General features: G+C 47.3%; 1 protein-coding gene across 1 annotated transcript in view; it reads right to left on the bottom strand.

Moving 5' to 3' along the window:
- The window catches only part of LOC140366855 (collagen alpha-1(XII) chain-like), a gene marked incomplete at its 5' end in the record, with an annotated part of 154156 nt that overhangs the window by 107366 nt on the left and 21657 nt on the right, over positions 1 to 25133 (bottom strand). Inside the window, 7 exons of the mRNA XM_072453040.1 lie at positions 3567 to 3713; positions 6027 to 6191; positions 6704 to 6823; positions 7169 to 7318; positions 8863 to 8987; positions 17014 to 17206; positions 22625 to 22891. Coding sequence (XP_072309141.1) covers positions 3567 to 3713; positions 6027 to 6191; positions 6704 to 6823; positions 7169 to 7318; positions 8863 to 8987; positions 17014 to 17206; positions 22625 to 22891 — 1167 coding nt within the window. The remainder of the gene's footprint in view (positions 1 to 3566; positions 3714 to 6026; positions 6192 to 6703; positions 6824 to 7168; positions 7319 to 8862; positions 8988 to 17013; positions 17207 to 22624; positions 22892 to 25133) is intronic.

Below are 25133 nucleotides of genomic sequence, written 5' to 3'. Positions count from 1 at the left end.
GATTTACTTCCAGGTCGTTAACTGGCAACTCTCGTTCACTAAAACCTGATAACGCTGAGTGAATTTACAGCCGACCTCTGACCTCTGGCAGGTGAAGACAGGTGAAGGCAGGTGAAGGCAGGGTCAGGCGATCACTCACAGCTGCAGTGAGGTCACAGCGCGGACACACACATTAGAGGCATTTTACTGCCGTTATGACTATGATTAAGTCATAATTCAGACGCATTTTCTGTTCAGAGGCAAAATGTCATGTCCAGCATGTGTCACGTCAGAACGCTGCCCCCGGAGGGCACAATGACACCAGCAATGAAGCTAACGCCGCTAATGTGAGCTAACTAATGTGAGCTAACAAATGTGAGTTATAAATGTGTGTTATAAATGTTATAAATGTGAGTTATAAATGTGTGTTATAAATGTTATAAATGTGAGTTATAAATGTGTGTTATAAATGTTATACATGTGTGTTATAAATGTGTGTTATAAATGTTATAAATGTGAGTTATAAATGTGTGTTATAAATGTTATAAATGTGAGTTATAAATGTGTGTTATAAATGTTATAAATGTGAGTTATAAATACACACACACACAAACACACACACACACTCACACACACACACACACACACACACACACACAAACACACACACACACACACACACACTGAACACACACACACTGAACACACACACACTGAACACACACACACACACACTGAACACACACACACACACACACTGAACACACACACACACACACTGAACACACACATACACACACACACACACACACACAAACTCACACACACACACACACACACACACACACACACACACACTGAACACACACACACACACACACACACACACACACACACACACTGAACACACACACACACACACACACACACACACACACACACACACTGAACACACACACACACACACACACACACACACACACACACTGAACACACACACACACACACACACACACACACACACACACACTGAACACACACACACACACACACACACACACACTGAACACACACACACACACACACATACACACACACACACACACACACACAAACTCACACACACACACACACACACACACACTGAACACACACACACTACAGCACAGGCCAAATATAGATATTAAAATAGTATCATTCTTGCCTTATCTTACTTTACTTTACCTTATCTTTCTGCGCTTGGCGCTGCAACTGTCTGTTCTTACTCCAGTCACAAAACTAAATAAACCCTTAAAATCGACACGTTTCCTCACGTTTCCGCTTCCTCACGTTTCCGCTTCCTCACGTTTCCGCTTCCTCACGTTTCCTCACGTTTTCTCACGTTTCCTCACGTTTCCTCACGTTTCCTCACGTTTTCCTCACGTTTTCTCACGTTTCCTCACGTTTCCTCACGTTTCCTCACGTTTTCCTCACGTTTTCTCACGTTTCCTCACGTTTCCTCACGTTTCCTCACGTTTTCTCACGTTTTCTCACGTTTCCTCACGTTTCCTCACGTTTTCTCACGTTTCCTCACGTTTCCTCACGTTTCCGCACGTTTCCTCACGTTTTCTCACGTTTCCTCACGTTTCCTCACGTTTCCGCACGTTTTCTCACGTTTCCTCACGTTTCCTCACGTTTCCTCACGTTTCCTCACGTTTCCTCACGTTTCCATTTCCTCACGTTTCCTCACGTTTTCTCACGTTTCCTCACGTTTCCTCACGTTTCCTCACGTTTTCTCACGTTTCCTCACGTTTCCTCACGTTTCCTCACGTTTCCTCACGTTTTCTCACGTTTTCTCACGTTTTCTCACGTTTCCTCACGTTTCCTCACGTTTTCTCACGTTTTCTCACGTTTCCTCACGTTTTCTCACGTTTCCTCACGTTTCCTCACGTTTCCGCACGTTTCCTCACGTTTTCTCACGTTTCCTCACGTTTCCTCACGTTTCCTCACGTTTTCTCACGTTTCCTCACGTTTCCTCACGTTTCCATTTCCTCACGTTTCCTCACGTTTCCGCACGTTTTCCTCACGTTTCCTCACGTTTTCTCACGTTTCCGCACGTTTTCTCACGTTTCCTCACGTTTCCTCTTGTGTTTTGAAGAGAGTAGAAAACTGGCTCTCACACTTAAACCAATCAAACATCTGGGAAATCTTCACGTTGGTCTAACGCTTCTTCTGATTGGTCACACTTTCTCGGCCAATCACCCTCGCTAACGCCTCGTCTCGCTCCTGATTACTTTACGGGTTTTTGTCCATTACACACATTTGTATATTTTTGTATATTGTGCAGTCTTACTTTCTTAATGTTTCCACGTGGTCTTATCCTAATCTAAGTATAGTTTGGATACTCGTGTACTCGTGTACTCGTGTCTGACCTGAGCCCTTGACGCTGTTGCACAGGTATATACTTGTGTACTTGTATACTTGTGTACTCGTGTACTCGTGTCTGACCTGAGCCCTTGACGCTGTTGCACAGGTATATACTTGTGTACTTGTATACTTGTGTACTTGTGTACTCGTATCTGACCTGAGCCCTTGATGCTGTTGCACAGGTATATACTTGTGTACTTGTATACTTGTGTACTTGTGTACTCGTATCTGACCTGAGCCCTTGACGCTGTTGCACAGGTCTATACTTGTGTACTTGTATACTTGTGTACTTGTGTACTCGTATCTGACCTGAGCCCTTGACGCTGTTGCACAGGTATATACTTGTGTACTTGTATACTTGTGTACTTGTGTACTCGTATCTGACCTGAGCCCTTGACGCTGTTGCACAGGTCTATACTTGTGTACTTGTATACTTGTGTACTTGTGTACTCGTGTCTGACCTGAGCCCTTGATGCTGTTGCACAGGTATATACTTGTGTACTTGTGTACTTGTATACTTGTGTACTTGTGTACTCGTATCTGACCTGAGCCCTTGACGCTGTTGCACAGGTCTATACTTGTGTACTTGTATACTTGTGTACTTGTGTACTCGTATCTGACCTGAGCCCTTGATGCTGTTGCACAGGTATATACTTGTGTACTTGTATACTTGTGTACTTGTGTACTCGTATCTGACCTGAGCCCTTGATGCTGTTGCACAGGTATATACTTGTGTACTTGTATACTTGTGTACTTGTGTACTCGTATCTGACCTGAGCCCTTGACGCTGTTGCACAGGTCTATACTTGTGTACTTGTATACTTGTGTACTTGTGTACTCGTATCTGACCTGAGCCCTTGATGCTGTTGCACAGGTATATACTTGTGTACTTGTATACTTGTGTACTTGTGTACTTGTGTACTCGTGTCTGACCTGAGCCCTTGATGCTGTTGCACAGGTATATACTTGTGTACTCGTGTCTGACCTGAGCCCTTGATGCTGTTGCACAGGTATATACTTGTGTACTTGTGTACTTGTGTACTCGTGTCTGACCTGAGCCCTTGATGCTGTTGCACAGGTATATACTTGTGTACTTGTGTACTTGTGTACTCGTGTCTGACCTGAGCCCTTGACGCTGTTGCACAGGTATATACTTGTGTACTTGTGTACTCGTGTCTGACCTGAGCCCTTGACGCTGTTGCACAGATTCACCGTGAGCTCGTCCACGATGTCCACCAGGAACTTGAAGTCGCCCACGTTGTACATGTGGATTTCGTCGGGATCTGTGGCGATGGAACGCAGCTCGTTCTCGTCGGCGTTCTTCACACCTGCCAAACAACAGCCAGTGTTTCAGGACTAAAACCAGGACTAAAACGGGTCAAAACAAGGACTAAAATGGCTGTGTTAGTGTCAGAGGTCAGATCAGGTTAATGGTTCTTATCTCTGTAATCACTGGTTCTGTCCAGTCTCTTCGTTGTCACACAAATAAACTAAAGTCACATTATTTGATCAAAATAGCCTCAGAAAGTTATTATTCAACTCCAAAGTGAACCTATGATACTACTGTTGTTTACTACATAATTACTGTTGTTTACTGCATTATTACTGTTGTTTACTACATAATTACTGTTGTTTACTGCATTATTACTGTTGTTTACTACACTATTACTGTTGTTTACTACATTATTACTGTTGTTTACTACATTATTACTGTTGTTTACTACATTATTACTGTCATTTACTAAACTATTACTGTTGTTTACTACATTATTACTGTTGTTTACTACACTATTACTGTTGTTTACTACATTATTACTGTTGTTTACTACACTATTACTGTTGTTTACTACATTATTTCTGTTGTTTACTACACTATTACTGTTGTTTACTACATTATTACTGGTGTTTACTACACTATTACTGTTGTTTACTACATAATTACTGTTGTTTACTACACTATTACTGTTGTTTACTACACTATTACTGTTGTTTACTCCACAATTACTATTGTTTACTCCACAATTACTCCTGTTTACTACATTATTACTGTTGTTTACTACATTATTACTGTTGTTTACTACACAATTACTGCTGTTTACTACATTATTACTGTTGTTTACTACACTATTACTGTTGTTTACTACACAATTACTGCTGTTTACTACATTATGAATGTTGTTTACTACACTATTACTGTTGTTTACTACATTATTACTGTTGTTTACTACACTATTACTGTTGTTTACTACACAATTACTATTGTTTACTCCACAATTACTCCTGTTTACTACATTATTACTGTTGTTTACTACATTATTACTGTTGTTTACTACACAATTACTGCTGTTTACTACATTATTACTGTTGTTTACTACATTATGAATGTTGTTTACTACACTATTACTGTTGTTTACTACACTATTACTGTTGTTTACTCCACAATTACTGTTGTTTACTACATTATGAATGTTGTTTACTACACTATTACTGTTGTTTACTACAAAATTACTGCTGTTTACTACATTATTACTGTTGTTTACTACACTATTACTGTTGTTTACTACACTATTACTGTTGTTTACTACACTATTACTGTTGTTTACTACATCATTACTGTTGTTTACTACACTATTACTGTTGTTTACTACACTATTACTGTTGTTTACTACACTATCACTGTTGTTTACTACATTATTACTGTTATTTACTACATCATTACTGTTGTTTACTACACTATTACTGTTGTTTACTACACTATTACTGTTGTTTACTACACTATTACTGTTATTTACTACATCATTACTGTTGTTTACTACATTATTACTGTTGTTTACTACATTATTACTGTTGTTTACTACATTATTACTGTTATTTACTACATCATTACTGTTGTTTACTACACTATTACTGTTGTTTACTACATTATTACTGTTGTTTACTACATTATTACTGTTGTTTACTCCACAATTACTCCTGTTTACTACATTATTACTGTTGTTTACTACACTATTACTGTTGTTTACTACATTATTACTGTTGTTTACTACATTATTACTGTTGTTTACTCCACAATTACTCCTGTTTACTACATTATTACTGTTGTTTACTACACTATTACTGTTGTTTACTACATTATTACTGTTGCTTAAAAAGAGTATTACGGTTGTTTACAACACTAGTACACAATTACTCTACGGACTGGTCCACACCCCGGTCCGCAGCCCGGTCCGCACCCCGGTCCGCAGCCCGGTCCACACCCCGGTCCGCAGCCCGGTCCACACCCCGGTCCACACCCCGGTCCACACCCCGGTCCGCAGCCCGGTCCACACCCCGGTCCACACCCCGGTCCACACCCCGGTCCACACCCCGGTCCGCAGCCCGGTCCGCAGCCCGGTCCGCACCCCGGTCCACACCCCGGTCCGCAGCCCGGTCCGCAGCCCGGTCCGCACCCCGGTCCACACCCCGGTCCACACCCCGGTCCACACCCCGGTCCACACCCCGGTCCGCAGCCCGGTCCACACCCCGGTCCACACCCCGGTCCACACCCCGGTCCGCAGCCCGGTCCGCAGCCCGGTCCGCACCCCGGTCCACACCCCGGTCCGCAGCCCGGTCCACACCCCGGTCCACACTCTGGTACTGACCGATAGCGTAGAGCTCGATGTCGCTGTCCCTCAGCTTCTGGGAGCTGAGCACGATCTCATCCTGCGACTTCCCGTCTGTGATCAAGACTCCAATCTTCCGTGAATCCGGCCTCAGACCCACGTTTGGACGGAAGTTGTTGTCCAGGATGAAGTTCAGAGCCATGCCTGGAGCAGACACGGAACAGGATCAAAACTGGATCAAAACTGGATCAAAACTGGACTCTTTGTTGCCATTGTCATGAGTGAATCATCTTTAACTGTAGCTGTTGTAGTAGCAGTAGCATTAGCATTAGCAGTAGCATTAGCATTAGCAGTAGCAGTAGCATTAGCAGTAGCATTAGCATTAGCATTAGCAGTAGCAGTAGCAGTAGCATTAGCAGTAGCATTAGCAGTAGCAGTAGCAGTAGCAGTAGCAGTAGCATTAGCATTAGCAGTAGCAGTAGCAGTAGCAGTAGCAGTAGCATTAGCAGTAGCAGTAGCATTAGCAGTAGCAGTAGCAGTAGCATTAGCAGTAGCAGTAGCAGTAGCAGTAGCAGTAGCAGTAGCAGTAGCAGTAGCAGTAGCAGTAGCAGTAGCAGTAGCAGTAGCATTAGCAGTAGCAGTAGCATTAGCAGTAGCAGTAGCAGTAGCAGTAGCAGTAGCAGTAGCAGTAGCAGTAGCAGTAGCAGTAGCAGTACCTGTCATGGTGTTTCCTCCCTTGTAGGGCAGGTTGGCGATGGCGTTCAGCAGCGATGCTTTGGTCGGGTGAGAGTTCAGCTGCCACTCTGTCTTTGGGTCTCCACTGTACTGAGCCAGACCTGGGACAGAGACACGTGTCAGGGGCCCTCCCTGTGTCAGGTGCCCTCCCTGTGTCAGGGGCCCTCCCTGTGTCAGGGGCCCTCCCTGTGTCAGGGGCCCTCCCTGTGTCAGGGGCCCTCCCTGTGTCAGGGGCCCTCCCTGTGTCAGGTGCACTCCCTGTGTCAGGTGCCCTCCCTGTGTCAGGTGCCCTCCTTGTGTCAGGGGCCCTCCCTGTGTCAGGGGCCCTCCCTGTGTCAGGTGCACTCCCTGTGTCAGGTGCACTCCCTGTGTCAGGTGCCCTCCCTGTGTCAGGTGCCCTCCCTGTGTCAGGGGCCCTCCCTGTGTCAGGGGCCCTCCCCTCTCACCGATCTGCACGCGCTCAGGCCCGATGTCGAACACGCTGACCATTTGAGCGATGAAGTTCCTGATGGTTTTGAAGTTGATGCGTCCGATGCTCCAGGATCCGTCCACCAGAAGAACGATGTCGGCCTTCGCCGACGTCTGACACGTGGAATCTGAGGAGAGACCGGAGTGAGACCGGGACCGGGACCAGGACCAGGACCAGGACCGGGACAGGGACCGGGACCAGGACCAAGACCGGGACCGGGACCGGGACCGGGACCGGGACCGGGACCAAGACCGGGACCGGGACCGGGACCAGGACCAAGACCGGGACCGGGACCGGGACCGGGACCAGGACCAGGACCAGGACCAAGACCGGGACCGGGACCGGGACCGGGACCAAGACCGGGACCGGGACCGGGACCGGGACCAGGACCAGGACCAAGACCGGGACCGGGACCGGGACCGGGACCGGGACCGGGACCAGGACCAAGACCGGGACCGGGACCAGGACCAAGACCGGGACCAGGACCAAGAGGACTAAACCAGGACTAAACCAGGACTAAACAGGACTAAATTAGGACTAAACCAGGTCTAAACCAGGTCTAAACAGGACTAAACCAGGACTAAACCAGGTCTAAACCAGGTCTAAACAGGACTAAACCAGGACTAAACCAGGACTAAACCAGGTCTAAACAGGACTAAACCAGGACTAAACCAGGTCTAAACAGGACTAAACCAGGACTAAACCAGGACTAAACCAGGTCTAAGCAGGACTAAACCAGGACTAAACCAGGACTAAACCAGGACTAAACCAGGACTAAACCAGGTCTAAGCAGGACTAAACCAGGACTAAACCAGGACTAAACCAGGACTAAACCAGGACTAAACCAGGACTAAACCAGGACTAAACCAGGTCTAAGCAGGACTAAACCAGGACTAAACCAGGACTAAACCAGGACTAAACCAGGACTAAACCAGGACTAAACCAGGACTAAATCGTGCCTCTGATACATCTTTCCCTCTGATAGATTGTTGAGTGAGAGGGTTTGATTAAGTGCAGCTTAAAAAACATAAATCTCAAACAGCAGCATCACATTTTTCACATTTTGGTCATAAAAACGTCGTAAATCAGAGTCAGATCAGAGACAGAGCAAAGCATTGTGGGAGGAACACATTACAGTCCATTATGCAACAAACACATGTAACGACATTCAGAGCAGCTGTCGGAGCCAAGATGGCCCACGCCTGACACAGTTTCCTTCCTCTTGCTGTGTTTTTTGGGCGGTAAAAACCCAGAGATGTACGAGGCGTTCCCACGACGACGCACCTGGAACACAGACACAAAATGGCCGCTCGCCCAGAAGTGGGACACAGCCACAGTTTGGGTCAGAAGGAAACACACACGGCTCTGGTTTAACTTGTGAGAATATCAGTCATAAGAATAAGAACGGGCTCCTACAGTGTGTTTACGTGAATGCACTTTAAAAACCCAGAGGAGCCTCACCGAGCGTCACCAGCAGGGAGCAGTGTGGGGACTACAAGTACACTGAACTGAGGGATTAAAGGGGCACTCTGGAACTTTTCTGTGGGAGGATGCGCCACGCTTTCTTTTCATTTACAGTGTTCCACAGTATGGCTTTAATCTCCATCTCCATGACCCGGACCGGCCCGGCCCGGCCCGGTCCGGTCCAGTGTTAGTGTGGGCGGACTTTACCGCGCGCTCTGGGCCGAGGAGGGTCCGGGGCATCTGACAGAGTGGTCTTCTCTTCTCCTGCCAAAGGAACGCTCTGTCCTCCTTCAAACACTCCGAACACTGACACCGAGTATTTAGTGGCAGCTCTGAAACCAGAACATAAACCAGGTCTAAAGCAGGACTAAACCAGGACTAAACCAGGTCTAAAGCAGGACTAAACCAGGACTAAACCAGGTCCAAACCAGGACTAAACCAGGTCCAAACCAGGACTAAACCAGGTCCAAACCAGGACTAAACCAGGTCCAAACCAGGACTAAACCAGGTCTAAAGCAGGACTAAACCAGGACTAAACCAGGACTAAAGCAGGACTAAACCAGGACTAAAGCAGGACTAAACCAGGTCCAAACCAGGACTAAACCAGGACTAAACCAGGACTAAACCAGGACTAAACCAGGTCCAAACCAGGACTAAACCAGGACTAAACCAGGACTAAACCAGGACTAAACCAGGTCCAAACCAGGACTAAACCAGGTCTAAACCAGGACTAAACCAGGACTAAACCAGGTCCAAACCAGGACTAAACCAGGACTAAACCAGGACTAAACCAGGTCCAAACCAGGACTAAACCAGGTCTAAACCAGGACTAAACCAGGTCTAAACCAGGACTAAACCAGGACTAAACCAGGACTAAACCAGGACTAAACCAGGTCTAAACCAGGACTAAACCAGGACTAAAGCAGGACTAAACCAGGTCTAAACCAGGTCTAAACCAGGACTAAACCAGGTCTAAACCAGGACTAAACCAGGACTAAACCAGGTCTAAACAGGACTAAACCAGGACTAAACCAGGTCTAAACCAGGACTAAACCAGGACTAAACCATGTCTAAACCAGGACTAAACCAGGACTAAACCAGGTTCTAAACCAGGACTAAACCAGGACTAAACCAGGTCTAAACCAGGACTAAACCAGGACTAAACCAGGACTAAACCAGGACTAAACCAGGACTAAACCAGGTCCAAACCAGGACTAAACCAGGACTAAACCAGGACTAAACCAGGACTAAACCAGGACTAAACCAGGTCCAAACCAGGACTAAACCAGGTCTAAACCAGGTCTAAACCAGGACTAAACCAGGTCTAAACCAGGGCTAAACCAGGACTAAACCAGGTCCAAACCAGGACTAAACCAGGACTAAACCAGGACTAAACCAGGTCCAAACCAGGACTAAACCAGGTCTAAACCAGGACTAAACCAGGTCTAAACCAGGACTAAACCAGGTCTAAACCAGGACTAAACCAGGTCTAAACCAGGACTAAACCAGGACTAAACCAGGTCTAAACAGGACTAAACCAGGACTAAACCAGGTCTAAACCAGGACTAAACCAGGACTAAAGCAGGACTAAACCAGGTCTAAACCAGGACTAAACCAGGACTAAACCAGGTCTAAACCAGGACTAAACCAGGACTAAACCAGGTTCTAAACCAGGACTAAACCAGGACTAAACCAGGACTAAACCAGGTCTAAACCAGGACTAAACCAGGACTAAACCAGGACTAAACCAGGACTAAACCAGGTCCAAACCAGGACTAAACCAGGACTAAACCAGGTCCAAACCAGGACTAAACCAGGACTAAACCAGGACTAAACCAGGACTAAACCAGGTATAAACCAGGACTAAACCAGGTCTAAACCAGGACTAAACCAGGACTAAACCAGGACTAAACCAGGACTAAACCAGGTCCAAACCAGGACTAAACCAGGTCTAAACCAGGACTAAACCAGGTCTAAACCAGGACTAAACCAGGACTAAACCAGGACTAAACCAGGACTAAACCAGGTCTAAACCAGGACTAAACCAGGACTAAAGCAGGACTAAACCAGGTCTAAACCAGGTCTAAACCAGGACTAAACCAGGTCTAAACCAGGACTAAACCAGGACTAAACCAGGTCTAAACAGGACTAAACCAGGACTAAACCAGGTCTAAACCAGGACTAAACCAGGACTAAACCATGTCTAAACCAGGACTAAACCAGGACTAAACCAGGTTCTAAACCAGGACTAAACCAGGACTAAACCAGGTCTAAACCAGGACTAAACCAGGACTAAACCAGGACTAAACCAGGACTAAACCAGGACTAAACCAGGTCCAAACCAGGACTAAACCAGGACTAAACCAGGACTAAACCAGGACTAAACCAGGACTAAACCAGGTCTAAACCAGGACTAAACCAGGTCTAAACCAGGATTAAACCAGGTCTAAACCAGGACTAAACCAGGACTAAACCAGGACTAAACCAGGACTAAACCAGGACTAAACCAGGTCCAAACCAGGACTAAACCAGGTCTAAACCAGGACTAAACCAGGACTAAACCAGGTCCAAACCAGGACTAAACCAGGACTAAACCAGGTCCAAACCAGGACTAAACCAGGTCTAAACCAGGACTAAACCAGGTCTAAACCAGGACTAAACCAGGTCCAAACCAGGACTAAACCAGGACTAAACCAGGTTCTAAACCAGGACTAAACCAGGACTAAACCAGGACTAAACCAGGACTAAACCAGGTCTAAACCAGGACTAAACCAGGACTAAAGCAGGACTAAACCAGGTCTAAACCAGGAATAAACCAGGACTAAACCAGGACTAAACCAGGTCTAAACCAGGTCCAAACCAGGACTAAACCAGGTCTAAACCAGGTCTAAACCAGGACTAAACCAGGACTAAACCAGGACTAAACCAGGTCCAAACCAGGACTAAACCAGGTCTAAACCAGGACTAAACCAGGACTAAACCAGGTCCAAACCAGGACTAAACCAGGACTAAACCAGGACTAAACCAGGACTAAACCAGGTCCAAACCAGGACTAAACCAGGTCTAAACCAGGACTAAACCAGGACTAAACCAGGTCCAAACCAGGACTAAACCAGGACTAAACCAGGACTAAACCAGGTCCAAACCAGGACTAAACCAGGTCTAAACCAGGACTAAACCAGGTCTAAACCAGGACTAAACCAGGACTAAACCAGGTTCTAAACCAGGACTAAACCAGGTCCAAACCAGGACTAAACCAGGACTAAACCAGGACTAAACCAGGTCCAAACCAGGACTAAACCAGGTCTAAACCAGGACTAAACCAGGACTAAACCAGGTCCAAACCAGGACTAAACCAGGACTAAAACCAGGACTAAACCAGGTCCAAACCAGGACTAAACCAGGTCTAAACCAGGACTAAACCAGGTCTAAACCAGGACTAACCAGGACTAAACCAGGTCTAAACCAGGACTAAACCAGGTCTAAACCAGGACTAAACCAGGACTAAACCAGGTCTAAACAGGACTAAACCAGGACTAAACCAGGTCTAAACCAGGATTAAACCAGGACTAAACCAGGTCTAAACCAGGACTAAACCAGGACTAAACCAGGTTCTAAACCAGGACTAAACCAGGACTAAACCAGGTCTAAACCAGGACTAAACCAGGACTAAACCAGGACTAAACCAGGACTAAACCAGGTCCAAACCAGGACTAAACCAGGACTAAACCAGGTCCAAACCAGGACTAAACCAGGACTAAACCAGGACTAAACCAGGTCCAAACCAGGACTAAACCAGGTCTAAACCAGGACTAAACCAGGACTAAACCAGGTCCAAACCAGGACTAAACCAGGACTAAACCAGGACTAAACCAGGTCCAAACCAGGACTAAACCAGGTCTAAACCAGGACTAAACCAGGTCTAAACCAGGACTAAACCAGGACTAAACCAGGACTAAACCAGGTCTAAACCAGGACTAAACCAGGACTAAAGCAGGACTAAACTAGGTCTAAACCAGGACTAAACCAGGTCTAAACCAGGACTAAACCAGGACTAAACCAGGTCTAAACAGGACTAAACCAGGACTAAACCAGGTCTAAACCAGGACTAAACCAGGACTAAAGCAGGACTAAACCAGGTCTAAACCAGGACTAAACCAGGACTAAACCATGTCTAAACCAGGACTAAACCAGGACTAAACCAGGTCCAAACCAGGACTAAACCAGGTCTAAACCAGGACTAAACCAGGTCCAAACCAGGACTAAACCAGGACTAAACCAGGACTAAACCAGGACTAAACCAGGTCCAAACCAGGACTAAACCAGGTCTAAACCAGAACTAAACCAGGACTAAACCAGGACTAAACCAGGAATAAACCAGGTCCAAACCAGGACTAAACCAGGTCTAAACCAGGACTAAACCAGGACTAAACCAGGTCCAAACCAGGACTAAACCAGGACTAAACCAGGTCTAAACCAGGACTAAACCAGGTCTAAACCAGGACTAAACCAGGACTAAACCAGGACTAAACCAGGACTAAACCAGGTCTAAACCAGGACTAAACCAGGACTAAAGCAGGACTAAACCAGGTCTAAACCAGGTCTAAACCAGGACTAAACCAGGTCTAAACCAGGACTAAACCAGGACTAAACCAGGTCTAAACAGGACTAAACCAGGACTAAACCAGGTCTAAACCAGGACTAAACCAGGACTAAACCATGTCTAAACCAGGACTAAACCAGGACTAAACCAGGTTCTAAACCAGGACTAAACCAGGACTAAACCAGGTCTAAACCAGGACTAAACCAGGACTAAACCAGGTCTAAACCAGGACTAAACCAGGACTAAACCAGGACTAAACCAGGACTAAACCAGGTCCAAACCAGGACTAAACAAGGTCTAAACCAGGACTAAACCAGGACTAAACCAGGTCCAAACCAGGACTAAACCAGGACTAAACCAGGACTAAACCAGGACTAAACCAGGACTAAACCAGGTCCAAACCAGGACTAAACCAGGTCTAAACCAGGACTAAACCAGGACTAAACCAGGTCCAAACCAGGACTAAACCAGGACTAAACCAGGACTAAACCAGGTCCAAACCAGGACTAAACCAGGTCTAAACCAGGACTAAACCAGGTCTAAACCAGGACTAAACCAGGACTAAACCAGGTTCTAAACCAGGACTAAACCAGTACTAAACCAGGTCTAAACCAGGACTAAACCAGGACTAAACCAGGTCTAAACCAGGACTAAACCAGGACTAAACCAGGACTAAACCAGGTCTAAACCAGGACTAAACCAGGACTAAACCAGGACTAAACCAGAACTAAACCAGGACTAAACCAGGTTCTAAACCAGGACTAAACCAGGACTAAACCAGGTCTAAACCAGGAGTAAACCAGGACTAAAGCAGGACTAAACCAGGTCTAAACCAGGACTAAACCAGGACTAAACCAGGTCTAAACCAGGACTAAACCAGGACTAAACCAGGTTCTAAACCAGGACTAAACCAGGACTAAACCAGGTCTAAACCAGGACTAAACCAGGACTAAACCAGGACTAAACCAGGTTCTAAACCAGGACTAAACCAGGACTAAACCAGGTCTAAACCAGGACTAAACCAGGACTAAAGCAGGTCTAAACCAGGACTAAACCAGGACTAAACCAGGACTAAACCAGGACTAAACCAGGTCTAAACCAGGACTAAACCAGGACTAAACCAGGTTCTAAACCAGGACTAAACCAGGACTAAACCAGGTCTAAACCAGGACTAAACCAGGACTAAAGCAGGACTAAACCAGGTCTAAACCAGGACTAAACCAGGACTAAACCAGGACTAAACCAGGTCTAAACCCGGACTAAACCAGGACTAAAGCAGGTCTAAACCAGGACTAAACCAGGACTAAACCAGGACTAAACCAGCACTAAACCAGGTTCTAAACCAGGACTAAACCAGGACTAAACCAGGTCTAAACCAGGACTAAACCAGGACTAAAGCAGGACTAAACCAGGTCTAAACCAGGACTAAACCAGGACTAAACCAGGACTAAACCAGGTCTAAATCAGGACTAAACCAGGTCTAAACCAGGTCTAAACCAGGACTAAACCAGGTCTAAACCAGGACTAAACCAGGACTAAAGCAGGACTAAACCAGGTCTAAACCAGGACTAAACCAGGTCCAAACCAGGACTAAACCAGGACTAAAGCAGGACTAAACCAGGACTAAACCTGGACTAAACCAGGACTAAACCAGGACTAAACCAGGACTAAACCAGGTCCAAACCAGGACTAAACCAGGACTAAACCAGGTCTAAACCAGGACTAAAGCAGGACTAAACCAGGACTAAACCAGGACTAAACCAGGACTAAACCAAGTCTAAACCAGGTCCAAACCAGGACTAAACCAGGACTAAACCAGGTCTAAACCAGGACTAAACCAGGACTAAACCAGGTCTAAACCAGGACTAAACCAGGACTAAACCAGGACTAAACCAGGACTAAACCCGGACTAAACCAGGTCCAAACCAGGACTAAACCAGGTCTAAACCAGGACTAAACCAGGACTAAACCAGGTCCAAACCAGGACTAAACCAGGACTAAACCAGGACTAAACCAGGTCCAAACCAGGACTAAACCAGGTCTAAACCAGGACTAAACCAGGTCTAAACCAGGACTAAACCAGGACTAAACCAGGTTCTAAACCAGGACTAAACCAGGACTAAACCAGGTCTAAACCAGGACTAAACCAGGACTAAAGCAGGACTAAACCAGGTCTAAACCAGGACTAAACCAGGACTAAACCAGGTCTAAACCAGGACTAAAGCAGGACTAAACCAGGACTAAACCAGGACTAAACCAGGACTAAACCAGGACTAAACCAGGACTAAACCAGAACTAAACCAGGACTAAACCAGGTTCTAAACCAGGACTAAACCAGGACTAAACCAGGTCTAAACCAGGACTAAACCAGGACTAAACCAGGTCTAAACCAGGAGTAAACCAGGACTAAAGCAGGACTAAACCAGGTCTAAACCAGGACTAAACCAGGACTAAACCAGGTCTAAACCAGGACTAAACCAGGACTAAACCAGGTTCTAAACCAGGACTAAACCAGGACTAAACCAGGTCTAAACCAGGACTAAACCAGGACTAAACCAGGACTAAACCAGGTTCTAAACCAGGACTAAACCAGGACTAAAGCAGGTCTAAACCAGGACTAAACCAGGACTAAACCAGGACTAAACCAGGACTAAACCAGGTCTAAACCAGGACTAAACCAGGACTAAACCAGGTTCTAAACCAGGACTAAACCAGGACTAAACCAGGTCTAAACCAGGACTAAACCAGGACTAAAGCAGGACTAAACCAGGTCTAAACCAGGACTAAACCAGGACTAAACCAGGACTAAACCAGGTCTAAACCAGGACTAAACCAGGACTAAAGCAGGTCTAAACCAGGACTAAACCAGGACTAAACCAGGACTAAACCAGCACTAAACCAGGTTCTAAACCAGGACTAAACCAGGACTAAACCAGGTCTAAACCAGGACTAAACCAGGACTAAAGCAGGACTAAACCAGGTCTAAACCAGGACTAAACCAGGACTAAACCAGGACTAAACCAGGTCTAAACCAGGACTAAACCAGGTCTAAACCAGGACTAAACCAGGACTAAACCAGGTCTAAACCAGGACTAAACCAGGACTAAAGCAGGACTAAACCAGGTCTAAACCAGGACTAAACCAGGTCCAAACCAGGACTAAACCAGGACTAAAGCAGGACTAAACCAGGACTAAACCTGGACTAAACCAGGACTAAACCAGGACTAAACCAGGACTAAACCAGGTCCAAACCAGGACTAAACCAGGACTAAACCAGGTCTAAACCAGGACTAAAGCAGGACTAAACCAGGACTAAACCAGGACTAAACCAAGTCTAAACCAGGTCCAAACCAGGACTAAACCAGGACTAAACCAGGACTAAACCAGGACTAAACCAGGACTAAACCAGGTCCAAACCAGGACTAAACCAGGACTAAACCAGGACTAAACCAGGACTAAACCAGGACTAAACCAGGTCCAAACCAGGACTAAACCAGGACTAAACCAGGTCTAAACCAGGAATAAACCAGGACTAAACCAGGACTAAACCAGGACTAAAGCAGGACTAAACCAGGACTAAACCAGGACTAAACCAGGACTAAACCAGGTCCAAACCAGGACTAAACCAGGTCTAAACCAGAACATAAACCAGGTCTAAACCAGGTCTAAATCAAGTTTAAACCAGAACATAAATCAGAACATAAACCAGGTCTAAACAGGACAAAACCAGGACTAAATCAGGTCCAAACACGTACTTGAGCTCCTCCAGGACCACGGTGTTGTCGTGAGGTCCCACCAGGAGCTCGCCCAGGTTCACATCGTTGTCCGAGGGGTGAAACGTGACCTTGTAGCCCCTGACGGAGCCAGGGGCCGGGTCCCAGGACACTCTGAAGCTGGTCCTGGTGGGCTCCGAGGTCTGGAGGTTCTGAGGAGGTTTGTACGAAGACACTGTGGAGAGAGATCGTGTCATGGACCATGGATCCTTTACTCCTCATAGATTATTTTGATGTAAGTATGAGTGGAGATCAGGTGCTACGTCAGGTCAGCGTGGAGGTCACACGTGAAAGACCTGAGACACTTTAGGTGCTACGTCAGGTCAGCGTGGAGGTCACACGTGAAAGACCTGAGACACTTTAGGTGCTACGTCAGGTCAGCGTGGAGGTCACACGTGAAAGACCTGAGACACTTTAGGTGCTACGTCAGGTCAGCGTGGAGGTCACACGTGAAAGACCTGAGACACTTTAGGTGCTACGTCAGGTCAGCGTGGAGGTCACACGTGAAAGACCTGAGACACTTTAGGTGCTACGTCAGGTCAGCGTGGAGGTCACACGTGAAAGACCTGAGACACTTTAGGTGCTACGTCAGGTCAGCGTGGAGGTCACACGTGAAAGACCTGAGACACTTTAGGTGCTACGTCAGGTCAGCGTGGAGGTCACACGTGAAAGACCTGAGACACTTTAGGTGCTACGTCAGGTCAGCGTGGAGGTCACACGTGAAAGACCTGAGACACTTTAGGTGCTACGTCAGGTCAGCGTGGAGGTCACACGTGAAAGACCTGAGACACTTTAGGTGCTACGTCAGGTCAGCGTGGAGGTCACACGTGAAAGACCTGAGACACTTTAGGTGCTACGTCAGGTCAGCGTGGAGGTCACACGTGAAAGACCTGAGACACTTTAGGTGCTACGTCAGGTCAGCGTGGAGGTCACATGTGAAAGACCTGAGACACTTTAGGTGCTACGTCAGGTCAGCGTGGAGGTCACACGTGAAAGACCTGAGACACTTTAGGTGCTACGTCAGGTCAGCGTGGAGGTCACACGTGAAAGACCTGAGACACTTTAGGTGCTACGTCAGGTCAGCGTGGAGGTCACACGTGAAAGACCTGAGACACTTTAGGTGCTACGTCAGGTCAGCGTGGAGGTCACACGTGAAAGACCTGAGACACTTTAGGTGCTACGTCAGGTCAGCGTGGAGGTCACACGTGAAAGACCTGAGACACTTTAGGTGCTACGTCAGGTCAGCGTGGAGGTCACACGTGAAAGACCTGAGACACTTTAGGTGCTACGTCAGGTCAGCGTGGAGGTCACACGTGAAAGACCTGAGACACTTTAGGTGCTACGTCAGGTCAGCGTGGAGGTCACACGTGAAAGACCTGAGACACTTTAGGTGCTACGTCAGGTCAGCGTGGAGGTCACACGTGAAAGACCTGAGACACTTTAGGTGCTACGTCAGGTCAGCGTGGAGGTCACACGTGAAAGACCTGAGACACTTTAGGTGCTACGTCAGGTCAGCGTGGAGGTCACACGTGAAAGACCTGAGACACTTTAGGTGCTACGTCAGGTCAGCGTGGAGGTCACACGTGAAAGACCTGAGACACTTTAGGTGCTACGTCAGGTCAGCGTGGAGGTCACACGTGAAAGACCTGAGACACTTTAGGTGCTACGTCAGGTCAGCGTGGAGGTCACACGTGAAAGACCTGAGACACTTTAGGTGCTACGTCAGGTCAGCGTGGAGGTCACACGTGAAAGACCTGAGACACTTTAGGTGCTACGTCAGGTCAGCGTGGAGGTCACACGTGAAAGACCTGAGACACTTTAGGTGCTACGTCAGGTCAGCGTGGAGGTCACACGTGAAAGACCTGAGACACTTTAGGTGCTACGTCAGGTCAGCGTGGAGGTCACACGTGAAAGACCTGAGACACTTTAGGTGCTACGTCAGGTCAGCGTGGAGGTCACACGTGAAAGACCTGAGACACTTTAGGTGCTACGTCAGGTCAGCGTGGAGGTCACACGTGAAAGACCTGAGACACTTTAGGTGCTACGTCAGGTCAGCGTGGAGGTCACACGTGAAAGACCTGAGACACTTTAGGTGCTACGTCAGGTCAGCGTGGAGGTCACACGTGAAAGACCTGAGACACTTTAGGTGCTACGTCAGGTCAGCGTGGAGGTCACACGTGAAAGACCTGAGACACTTTAGGTGCTACGTCAGGTCAGCGTGGAGGTCACACGTGAAAGACCTGAGACACTTTAGGTGCTACGTCAGGTCAGCGTGGAGGTCACACGTGAAAGACCTGAGACACTTTAGGTGCTACGTCAGGTCAGCGTGGAGGTCACACGTGAAAGACCTGAGACACTTTAGGTGCTACGTCAGGTCAGCGTGGAGGTCACACGTGAAAGACCTGAGACACTTTAGGTGCTACGTCAGGTCAGCGTGGAGGTCACACGTGAAAGACCTGAGACACTTTAGGTGCTACGTCAGGTCAGCGTGGAGGTCACACGTGAAAGACCTGAGACACTTTAGGTGCTACGTCAGGTCAGCGTGGAGGTCACACGTGAAAGACCTGAGACACTTTAGGTGCTACGTCAGGTCAGCGTGGAGGTCACACGTGAAAGACCTGAGACACTTTAGGTGCTACGTCAGGTCAGTGTGGAGGTCACACGTGAAAGACCTGAGACACTTTAGGTGCTACGTCAGGTCAGCGTGGAGGTCACACGTGAAAGACCTGAGACACTTTAGGTGCTACGTCAGGTCAGCGTGGAGGTCACACGTGAAAGACCTGAGACACTTTAGGTGCTACGTCAGGTCAGCGTGGAGGTCACACGTGAAAGACCTGAGACACTTTAGGTGCTACGTCAGGTCAGCGTGGAGGTCACACGTGAAAGACCTGAGACACTTTAGGTGCTACGTCAGGTCAGCGTGGAGGTCACACGTGAAAGACCTGAGACACTTTCATCAAAAATAAAGAAAAGAATAAATGAGTAAAAGTGTTCAAAGTTAAGCCAAGCGTCCCATTGAGCTAACAGTGACTTAACAGTGGTCCTGTCTCTAGATCTTTGGTCCCTCTCTAGATTTTTGGTCTTGTCCCTAGATCTTTGGTCCCTCTCTAGATCTTTGGTCCCTCTCTAGATCTTTGGTTCGTCTCTGGATCTTTGGGCCTGTATCTAGATCTTTGGTCCCTCTCTAGATTTTTGGTCTTGTCCCTAGATCTTTGGTCCCTCTCTAGATCTTTGGTCCCTCTCTAGATCTTTGGTCCTGTCACTAGATCTTTGGTCCCTCTCTAGATCTTTGGTCCCTCTCTAGATCTTTGGTTCGTCTCTGGATCTTTGGTCCTGTCTCTAGATCTTTGGTCCCTCTCTAGATTTTTGGTCTTGTCCCTAGATCTTTGGTCCCTCTCTAGATCTTTGGTCCCTCTCTAGATCTTTGGTCCTGTCACTAGATCTTTGGTCCCTCTCTAGATCTTTGGTCCCTCTCTAGATCTTTGGTTCGTCTCTGGATCTTTGGTCCTGTCCCTAGATCTTTGGTCCTTCTCTAGATTTTTGGTCTTGTCCCTAGATCTTTGGTCCCTCTCTAGATCTTTGGTCCCTCTCTAGATCTTTGGTCCTGTCACTAGATCTTTGGTCCCTCTCTAGATCTTTGGTCCCTCTCTAGATCTTTGGTCCTGTCACTAGATCTTTGGTCCCTCTCTAGATCTTTGGTCCCTCTCTAGATCTTTGGTCCTGTCACTAAATCTTTGGTCCCTCTCTAGATCTTTGGTCCTGTCACTAATTCTTTGGTCCCTCTCTAAATCTTTGGTCCCTCTCTAGATCTTTGGTTCGTCTCTGGATCTTTGGGCCTGTCTCTAGATCTTTGCTCCCTCTCTAGATTTTTGGTCTTGTCCCTAGATCTTTGGTCCCTCTCTAGATCTTTGGTCCCTCTCTAGATCTTTGGTCCTGTCACTAGATCTTTGGTCCCTCTCTAGATCTTTGGTCCTGTCACTAGATCTTTGGTCCCTCTCTAGATCTTTGGTCCCTCTCTAGATCTTTGGTCCCTCTCTAGATCTTTGGTCCTGTCACTAGATCTTTGGTCCCTCTCTAGATCTTTGGTCCCTCTCTAGATCTTTGGTCCTGTCACTAGATCTTTGGTCCTGTCACTAGATCTTTGGTCCTGTCACTAGATCTTTGGTCCCTCTCTAGATCTTTGGTCCCTCTCTAGATCTTTGGTCCCTCTCTAGATCTTTGTTCCCTCTCTAGATCTTTGGTCCTGTCACTAGATCTTTGGTCCTTCTCTAAATCTTTGGTCCCTCTCTAAATCTTTGGTCCCTCTCTAGATCTTTGGTCCGTCGCTAGATCTTTGGTCCCTCTCTAGATCTTTGGTTCGTCTCTGGATCTTTGGGCCTGTCTCTAGATCTTTGGTCCCTCTCTAGATTTTTGGTCTTGTCCCTAGATCTTTGGTCCCTCTCTAGATCTTTGGTCCCTCTCTAGATCTTTGGTTCGTCTCTGGATCTTTGGTCCTGTCTCTAGATCTTTGGTCCCTCTCTAGATTTTTGGTCTTGTCCCTAGATCTTTGGTCCCTCTCTAGATCTTTGGTCCCTCTCTAGATCTTTGGTCCTGTCACTAGATCTTTGGTCCCTCTCTAGATCTTTGGTCCCTCTCTAGATCTTTGGTCCTGTCACTAAATCTTTGGTCCCTCTCTAGATCTTTGGTCCTGTCACTAAATCTTTGGTCCCTCTCTAAATCTTTGGTCCCTCTCTAGATCTTTGGTTCGTCTCTGGATCTTTGGATCTGTCTCTAGATCTTTGGTCCCTCTCTAGATTTTTGGTCTTGTCCCTAGATCTTTGGTCCCTCTCTAGATCTTTGGTCCTGTCACTAGATCTTTGGTCCCTCTCTAGATCTTTGGTCCTGTCACTAGATCTTTGGTCCCTCTCTAGATCTTTGGTCCCTCTCTAGATCTTTGGTCCTGTCACTAAATCTTTGGTCCCTCTCTAAATCTTTGGTCCCTCTCTAGATCTTTGGTTCGTCTCTGGATCTTTGGGCCTGTCTCTAGATCTTTGGTCCCTCTCTAGATTTTTGGTCTTGTCCCTAGATATTTGGTCCCTCTCTAGATCTTTGGTCCCTCTCTAGATCTTTGGTCCTGTCACTAGATCTTTGGTCCCTCTCTAGATCTTTGGTCCCTCTCTAGATCTTTGGTCCTGTCACTAGATCTTTGGTCCCTCTCTAGATCTTTGGTCCTGTCACTAAATCTTTGGTCCCTCTCTAGATCTTTGGTCCTGTCACTAAATCTTTGGTCCCTCTCTAAATCTTTGGTCCCTCTCTAGATCTTTGGTTCGTCTCTGGATCTTTGGTCCTGTCTCTAGATCTTTGGTCCCTCTCTAGATTTTTGGTCTTGTCCCTAGATCTTTGGTCCCTCTCTAGATCTTTGGTCCCTCTCTAGATCTTTGGTCCTGTCACTAGATCTTTGGCCCCTCTCTAGATCTTTGGTCCTGTCACTAGATCTTTGGTCCCTCTCTAGATCTTTGGTCCCTCTCTAGATCTTTGGTCCTTCTCTAGATCTTTGGTCCTGTCACTAGATCCTTTAGACCTTTTTTGGATTAGGGCGTGGCGTGGGACGTACGTGTTGTTCCTACTCCTTGCCTTGCTTTTCCGTCCCCGCGGGCGTAGACCGGTTGGGCGGTGACGCTGTAGGTCGTTGCTGGGCTGAGTTTCCTGAGGAGGGCGGAGCTTTGGGAGGCGGGAACCTTCACGCTCAATTCTCGCCCGCCGCCCACAGGGAAATACGTCAGACGGTAGTGGGACACGGGGCCCGGGGCCCGGGTCCAGGAGGCCTTCAGGGAGCGCTCTGTGGGGTTGGACAGTAGCAGGAGACGAGCAGAGGACGACGCTGAGGACAAAGAGAGGGACACAAGCTCTGAAGGACGTCCAGATGTCCAGACGCTCAACGGTCATAAATATGTGCTTAAGAACCACAAGCGAAGCTCCACACGAAGCTCCACATGAAGCTCCACATGAAGCTCCACATGAAGCTCCACATGAAGCTCCACACGAAGCTCCACATGAAGCTCCACGCGAAGCTCCACATGAAGCTCCACATGAAGCTCCACATGAAGCTCCACACGAAGCTCCACATGAAGCTCCACACGAAGCTCCACATGAAGCTCCACACGAAGCTCCACATGAAGCTCCACATGAAGCTCCACATGAAGCTCCACATGAAGCTCCACACGAAGCTCCACATGAAGCTCCACACGAAGCTCCACATGAAGCTCCACATGAAGCTCCACACGAAGCTCCACGCGAAGCTCCACGCGAAGCTCCACATGAAGCTCCACATGAAGCTCCACACGAAGCTCCACATGAAGCTCCACATGAAGCTCCACACGAAGCTCCACATGAAGCTCCACACGAAGCTCCACATGAAGCTCCACACGAAGCTCCACATGAAGCTCCACATGAAGCTCCACATGAAGCTCCACACGAAGCTCTGGAGATGGAGTCACACTTACAGATCATTATAAACAACATCTTCATAGACTTCATGACTGCACACACATGACTGCACACACATGACTGCACACACATGACTGCACACACATGACTGCACACACATGACTGCACACACATGACTGCACACACATGACTGCACACACATGACTGCACACACATGACTGCACACATGACTGCACACACATGACTGCACACACATGACTGCACACACATGACTGCACACATGACTGCACACACATGACTGCACACACATGACTGCACACACATGACTGCACACATGACTGCACACATGACTGCACACACATGACTGCACACACATGACTGCACACACATGACTGCACACACATGACTGCACACACATGACTGCACACACATGACTGCACACATGACTGCACACACATGACTGCACACACATGACTGCACACACATGACTGCACACATGACTGCACACACATGACTGCACACATGACTGCACACACATGACTGCACACATGACTGCACACATGACTGCACACATGACTGCACACATGACTGCACACACATGACTGCACACACATGACTGCACACATGACTGCACACATGACTGCACACACATGACTGCACACACATGACTGCACACGCAGTGTAAAAAGAATCCTGGTGATTGTTCTGAATGTCCTGCCGCTCGAGGCCTCTCAGTGTTAAGGACACTTTCTGACACTAAACAGCACTTAACATACTTAACTTAGACGTGTTAAGTGCTGTTTGTTGACATGTGAGACGGAGCATGAGCTTTGAACATTTAAGTCCTCGGAAAATGTCTGCTCCCCCCAACCCACTAGCTCCGCCCACAGCTCTGTAAAAATCATGTTTTTTAAAATGACACAAATCTGCTGCTTGTGTCACTGTGAGGAGGCGGGGCTTATCCCTGTGAGGAGGCGGGGCTTATCCCTGTGAGGAGGCGGGGCTTATCACTGCCCGTGTTCTGTATGTTCTGTGTGTTCTGCCTGTGTTCTGTGTGTTCTGTGTGTTCTGCCTGTGTTCTGTGTGTTCTATGTGTTCTACGTGTTCTGTGTGTTCTGTGTGTTCTATGTGTTCTACGTGTTCTGTGTGTTCTGTGTGTTCTACGTGTTCTGTGTGTTCTGTGTGTTCTGCATGTTCTGTGTGTTCTGCCTGTGTTCTGGGTGTTCTGTGTGTTCTGCATGTTCTGTGTGTTCTCCCTGTGTTCTCTGTGTTCTGTGTGTTCTGCATGTTCTGCGTGTTTTGCGTGTTCTGTGTGTTCTGTGTGTTCTGCATGTTCTGTGTGTTCTGCCTGTGTTCTGGGTGTTCTGTGTGTTCTGTGTGTTCTGCATGTTCTGTGTGTTCTCCCTGTGTTCTGTGTGTTCTGTGTGTTCTGCATGTTCTGTGTGTTCTGCATGTTCTGTGTGTTCTGTGTGTTCTGCATGTTTTGTGTGTTCTGTGTGTTCTGCCTGTGTTCTGTGTGTTCTGTGTGTTCTGTGTGTTTTGTGTGTTCTGCATGTTCTGTGTGTTCTGCATGTCCTCGTGTTCTGCGTGTTCTGAGTGTTCTGTGTGTTCTGTGTGTTCTGCATGTTCTGCGTGTTCTGCGTGTTCTGCGTGTTCTGTGAGTTCTGCGTGTTCTG

The sequence above is a fragment of the Eucyclogobius newberryi genome, unplaced genomic scaffold (genome assembly GCF_026437365.1).
Source record: "Eucyclogobius newberryi isolate DKJ021-1_F unplaced genomic scaffold, fEucNew1.0.hap1 SCAF_196, whole genome shotgun sequence".
In the NCBI taxonomy this organism is placed as follows: Eukaryota; Metazoa; Chordata; class Actinopteri; order Gobiiformes; family Gobiidae; genus Eucyclogobius; species Eucyclogobius newberryi.
Note: the sequence above shows the minus strand (reverse complement) of the source record. Positions and strands in the feature narration are given on the sequence as shown.